We start from the raw sequence: 6,323 nt of genomic DNA on the forward strand, positions 1-6,323 counted from the left end.
CCCGGCTCATTTTTTGTATTTTTAGTAGAGACGGGGTTTCACCGTGTTAGCCAGGATGGTCTCGATCTCCTGACCTTGTGATCTGCCTGCCTCGACATCCCAAAGTGCTGGGATGACAGGTGTGAGCCACTGCGCTGTTTTTTTTTAAGATGGGGTCTCACTCTGTATAGTCCAGGCTGGAGTGCAGTGGTGTGATCATGGCTCACTGCAGCCTCAACGTCCTGGGCTCAAGCCATCCTCCCACCTCAGCCTCCCAAGTAGGTGGGATGACAGGTGTGTGCCTCCATCAGTTGCTCTTTTTTTTTCGAGATGGAGTCTCCGTCTGTTGCCCAGGCTGCAGGGCAGTGATGCAATCTCAGCTCACTGCAACCTTGGCCTTCTGGGTTCCAGCAACTCTCCTGCCTCAGCCTCCTGAGCAGCTGGGAAGAAAGGCGCCTACCACCAGGCCTGGCTAATTTTTGTATTTTTAGTGGAGACGGGGTTTCACATAGTGGGCCAGGCTGGTTTCTTGAACTCCTGACCTCAGGTGATCGGCCTGCGTCAGCGTCAGCCTCCTGAAGTGTTGGGATTTTACAGGCGTGAGCCACCGCGCCTGGTGTAATTGTTTATTCTCTGTAGAGATGGGATCTCACTGTGCTGCTCAGGCTGGCCTCAAACTCCTCAGCTCAAGCAATCCTCCCGCCTTGGCCTCCCAAAGTCCCGGGGTTATAGGCCTGTGCCACTGCATCCAGCTGGAGCTTGCTTGCTTATCGGCAGGGAGACCTACATCCCTCGCCTGTCAGCACAGGTTAGGCACCTGTTGTATGCAGTCACACACATCCATTTGATGCAAACCCATTCATCACATCTGGACATCCTAAAGCTCTCGGGGGGACCCCACAGCTCTTTTCGTACCCACCAAAAGCCCATCTCAGAGGCAGAGACAGGCATCCACAGCACCATCCCGTCTCCTGCTCCAGCTGGCCGCTCACCTGAGCTGGGCCCCGGCGAGCCTCACACGGAGAGTGAGGATCTGTCTCCCGGTCGCCTTCAGAACGGCCGCATCGAGCTCAGCCTTCAGCTCCCGGAGCCCGTGGCCCAGCAGGGCAGACACGGGCACGGCGCTCGGTTCCGTGGGGCTGTATCTGCCAGGGTGGGGATGCCACAGGCCCCGCTCAGCCTCAGGGCGGCTGGATGAAATCAGGGTCCTGCCCAGGAGTGCGCTGCCCACAGGGTACAGCCTGGGGCCACTCCCTGTGTCTCGGCTGCCACCGCTGCGGTTCATAGGAGGAGACGGGGCATCGCACCACCCGGCTCCAGTGCATGCAGGGGAAGGAGATGCTTGCAGGCATCAGGGCCGCACTCACCCGGGCACGAGGTCCACCTTGTTGTGAACCTCCACCATGGAGTCCAGGAGCCGGGCGGGCAGCTGCAGGCTGTGCAGTGTGGACAGAACGCTGCGTTTCTGGAGCTCCACCTCGGGGTGGCTGACGTCCCTCACGTGCACAATGAGATCCTGCGGGCCGGGCCGTGCAGTCAGAGCTGCGAAGCTCCCGGTGTCCGACCCCAAGCTTGCAGACCGGCCCGGGAGAGGGGCTGGCACGAGCTCCCAACAACAGGCTGGGAGTGGCAGGTACCCCTGTGTGCAGTCCGCTCGGACACCCCAGGACCAGCCTTCCACGCCGCAGGCAGCAGCTCTGCACCCCCAGACCCACGCACGAGGGGGTGCCGTGTGTGACGACACTACCACCCGCCCACCCGGTGGGTCTTCAGAGCTTTGGGCAGCTTCATCCCCCTGTTAGATCTTTCGTCTTTTTTTTTTTTTTTTTTGAGACGGAGTCTTGCTCTGTCGCCCAGGCTGGAGTGCAGCTCACTGCAACCTCCGCCTCCCGGGTTCACGCCATTCTCCTGCCTCAGCCTCCCGAGTAGCTGGGACCACAGGCGCCGGCCACCTCGCCCGGCTAATTTTTTTTTTGTATTTTTAGTAGAGACGGGGTTTCACTGTGTTAGCCAGGATGGTCTCGATCTCCTGACCTCGTGATCCACCCGTCTCGGCCTCCCGAAGTGCTGGGATTACAGGCTTGAGCCACCGCGCCCGGCCTAGATCTTTCATCTTTAAAGGATGCTTTTTCTCACATTTAAAACCTCTTACGGGCAGGTTCCTGATACAAAATATGAAAAACACAGGGAAGAAAACAGCCGTGTCTACTTCTACCACGTATATGGCCGGAGTGTCCACGTCTCCTTTCTGTTTGTTTGGAGGCACTTAATACAAATAACTTTTCCTGCAACTCCAGCACTTTGGGAGGTGGCTTGAGGCAATAAGTTGGAGACCAGCCTGGGCAAGAGAGCGAGACGGTTTCTACACGAAGCACAAAAATGGGCCGGGCCTGGTTGTGCGCGCCTGTGGTCTCAGCTACTCAGGAGGCTGAGGTGGGGGGATCGCTGGAGCCCAAGGGGGTCGGGGCTTCCTGTTTCTACACGGACTCACGGCGGCAAGAACACGGCCCTGAGTGTTGGTGAGGCTGGGGCAACCGCTCAGCCTCTGCCCTGGGGCATGGCAGGCTTGGGGGACACTCAGTCTGAGCCCCAGGAGGCAGGTGGTGTTCTAGCCCCGAGTTCTGTGGGTGTCCGAGCGCCCGGCCCCTGGGCCGAGTGGGTGTCTGAGTGCCCGGCCTGTAGCTGTGTGGGTGTCCGAGCGCCCGGCCCATGGCGTTCCCGCACTTACCGAGTGGGCCACGTCTTCCAGGGTGGCAGAGAAGGACTCGATGAGGCCGTGCGGCAGCTGGGAGAGGAAGCCGATGGTGTCCACGTACAGGACGGTCATGCGTGAGGGCAGCGCGCCTGCGTGGGCCGTGACGTCCAGCGTGGCAAACAGCTGGTCCCGTGGCCGGATGGCGGCGTCGCCCGTCAGCGCCTTGATCAGCGTGGTCTTTCCTAGGAGGGCGTGGAGGTCAGGGAGCCGCAGAGACCCTCGTGTCCCAACCCCTGGCGTGGCACCCAGGCCCTCCGAATGCAGACCACGGCACCCTCCTGGGTGGCCGCACCCTGGGCTACACAGTCCCTGAGCCCCTCGGGCACCCCCGGGCTGGACACGATGCGCGGGACGAAGCGACCGTCGCTGCTCTCAGGCTGATGCAGCAGGGCCGCCGTGTGGACACAGGGGAGCTGGTGCTGTAGGTGGTGTGTGTGAGAAGGTGTGGATGGGAGTGGGATCGTCTGTGTAGATCTGGCAATGGCGTAGATGGTGGGATGGTAGAGGGGGGTGGTGGTGCTGCTGTGGCTGGGAGGACGGTGTAGACGGAAGGGAGGTGATGGTGTAGACGGGTGGACTGTGTACATGGGGTGGTGGTGTTAATGGGAGGATGGTGTAGACGAAGGGAATGCTGTGGTGTAGGGTGGATTGTGTAGAAGGGATGGTGGTATAGATGGGGCAGGGGTGATGGTGCAGACAGGAGGACAGTGTAGAGAGAGGGGAGGTGATGGTGTAGACAGGAGGACGGTATAGATGAAGGGAATGCTGTGGTGTAAACAGGTAGATTGTGTAGACGGGTGGTGGTATAGATGGGGCGGTGGTGATGGTGTAAACGGGAGGACGGTGTAGACAGAGGGGAGGTGATGGTACAGACAGGAGGACGGTATAGATGAAGGGAATGCTGTGGTGTAAACAGGTAGATTGTGTAGACGGGTGGTGGTATAGATGGGGCAGTGGTGATGGTGTAAACGGGAGGACGGTGTAGACAGAGGGGAGGTGATGGTACAGACAGGAGGACGGTGTAGATGAAGGGAATGCTGTGGTGTAGATGGGTGGACTGTGTAGACGGGGTGGTGGTATAGACGGGGCAGGGGTGATGGTGTAGACAGGAGGATGGTGTAGACACAGGAGGTGATGGTGTAGACAGGAGGACGGTGTAGACGAAGGGAACATCGTGGTGTACACGGGCAGATTGTGTAGACAGGATGGTGGTATAGACGGGGCAGTGGTGATGGTGTAGACAGGAGGACGGTGTAGACGAAGGGGACGCTGTGGTGTAGAACGGGTGGACTGTGTAGACGGGGTGGTGGTATAGACGGGGTAGTGGTGACTGTGTAGACAGGAGGACGGTGTAGACGGAGGGAAGCTTGTGGTGTGGACGGGGTGGTAATGCTCTGGATAGGAGGATGGGGTAGACGGCGTCCTCCCCATGGCCCTGCTGTACCTCACCAGAGAGACCACGGGGAGCCCCTCTCCTGGGCAAGTTCTCGCCACAGCTGGTGAACCGCACACGGACACTAGGGGAACCCCTTCCCTGGGCCAGTCCTCCCTGCGGGGCTCACCGCAGTTGGTGTACCCCACCACGGAGACCACGGGGAACTCCCGCCTCGTCCGCTGCTGCCGGAGGAGGTGCCTCTTCTTACAAAGCCTGTCCAGGGCCTTCCGGATCTTGGCCTCCTTCTCTCTCAGGAGACGCTGCTGCACCTGCATGAAGGACTCTCCTAAAAGCAGCCAAGACGGGGAGGCGGTGAGCCACGCAAGAGCGAGCGGTGCCACCGAGGGTCCGTGAAGGCCCGGGGCCTGCTCCTGCTCCGGCATCTGGGGGCCCGGCTGCCTTCCCCAGCAGTGGCCCCGACGCAGCCCCGTTCCATGAGAAAGGGCTGTGCTTGGCGGATGGGATCTCGCCTCCAGGCGTCCACCCTGTGAGGTCGACGAGGGCTTCCCATGACTTGGGGAGAAAGGAAAGGCCTGAGCGCTACAGAGGCCTCCGACTGGGGCCCGGCCCGGGATGTCACTGGGAGCGGGGCTCAGGGACGCCCCTTCCACATCCCAAGTCCCAGAACCTGGGAACGGGACCTGATTTGGAAATATGCTCTTTGTGGGATCTCAAGATACCGTCCTAGGTTAGGGTGGGCCCTAAGGCAAAGACCTGTGTCCTTCTAAGAGGCAGAGACTGGAGTGATGCGGCCACAAGCCCAGGGACGCCGGGAGCCCCCAGGAGCTGGGAGAGGCAGGAGGGAGCCTCCCCTAGAGCCTCCAGAGGGAAGTGAATACAATTGTAGTGGATGGAACTGTGGTTCTCCTAAAAGCTTTGTCCACATCCTAATTCCCAGAACCGGTGAATGGGACCTTATTTGGAAATAGAGTGTTGGTCCTAAGTGAAGGATCTAGAAATGAGATGATCCTGGATTAGGGTGGGCCATAAATGCAATGACAGGTGTCCTTCTCAGAGACAGAAGAGGAGACGCAGACACAGAGGAGGAGGCCACGTGGAGATGGAGGCAGAGACTGTAGTGACGTGGCCACAAGCCCAGAGATGCTGGGAGCCCCCAGCAGCTGGAAGACGCAGAAGGGACCCTCCCCTAGAGCCTCCAGAGGGAACTGGATACAATTGTAGTGGATGGAACTGTGGTTCTCCCAAAAGCTCTGTCCACATCCTAATTCCCAGAACTGGTGAATGGGACCTTATTTGGAAATAGGGTGTTGGTCCTAAGAGAAGGATCCAGAGATTAGATGATCCTGAATTATGGCAGGTCATAAATGCAATAACAGGTGTCCTTCTAAGAGACAGAAGAGGAGACACAGACACAGAGGAGGAGGCCACAGGGAGATAGAGGCAGAGACGAGTGATGCGGCCACAAGCCCAGGGACGCCGGGAGCCCCCAGCAGCTGGGAGAGGCAGGAAGGATCCTCCCCTAGAGCCTCCAGAGAGTACTGGATACAATTGTAGTGGATGGAACTGTGGTTCTCCTAAAAGCTCTGTCTACACCTAATTCCCAGAACCGGTGAATGGGACCTTATTCGGAAATAGGGTGTTTGTCCTAAGTGAAGGATCTAGAAATGAGATGATCCTGGATTAGGATGGGCCATAAATGCAATCACAAGTGTCCTTGTAAGAGATAGAAGAGGAGATACAGACACAGAGGAGGAGGCCACGTTTAGATGGAGGCAGAGACTGGAGTGATGTGGCCACAAGCCCAGAGACGCCGGGAGCCCCCAGGAGCTGGGAGAGGCGGAAGGAGCCTCTGGAGGGAGCGCAGCCCTGTCCTCACCTTAGATCTCAGACTTTTGGTCACCAGGATGGGAGAGCATAGATTTCTGCTGTTTAAATCCCCGGTTTGTGACTCCCTGTTTGGGCAAAAACCTCAAAGAACCACCGTCATCTCCTATCTCCTCAAATGCTACCAGGAGACGAGCCCCCAGCCGGCCCCCACCCTGTCGGCATCTTCCAGGGCTGAGGGTGGCTGCCGTGGACGACCGCATTCCCAGGATGCCCTGGGACGCGGCCCGAGTTACCTGACCCCATGATGTAGCGTGAGCCGGCTCCCCGGTGCAGGTGGGCGACGTCCCGTTTCAGGTTCGACCTGGC

General features: G+C 59.0%; 1 protein-coding gene across 1 annotated transcript in view; it reads right to left on the reverse strand.

Moving 5' to 3' along the window:
- Window positions 1–784: 784 nt before the first annotated feature.
- GTPBP6 (GTP binding protein 6 (putative)) overlaps window positions 785–6,323 on the reverse strand; it is an 11,701-nt gene continuing 6,162 nt past the window's right edge. Inside the window, exons 3-7 of the mRNA XM_011956989.1 lie at window positions 6,251–6,320; window positions 4,297–4,455; window positions 2,708–2,916; window positions 1,347–1,495; window positions 785–1,124 (exon numbers count right to left, since the gene is read on the reverse strand). Coding sequence (XP_011812379.1) covers window positions 968–1,124; window positions 1,347–1,495; window positions 2,708–2,916; window positions 4,297–4,455; window positions 6,251–6,320 — 744 coding nt within the window. The 3' untranslated portion in view covers window positions 785–967. The remainder of the gene's footprint in view (window positions 1,125–1,346; window positions 1,496–2,707; window positions 2,917–4,296; window positions 4,456–6,250; window positions 6,321–6,323) is intronic.

This window comes from Colobus angolensis, unplaced genomic scaffold (assembly GCF_000951035.1).
Source record: "Colobus angolensis palliatus isolate OR3802 unplaced genomic scaffold, Cang.pa_1.0 Scaffold43, whole genome shotgun sequence".
In the NCBI taxonomy this organism is placed as follows: Eukaryota; Metazoa; Chordata; class Mammalia; order Primates; family Cercopithecidae; genus Colobus; species Colobus angolensis.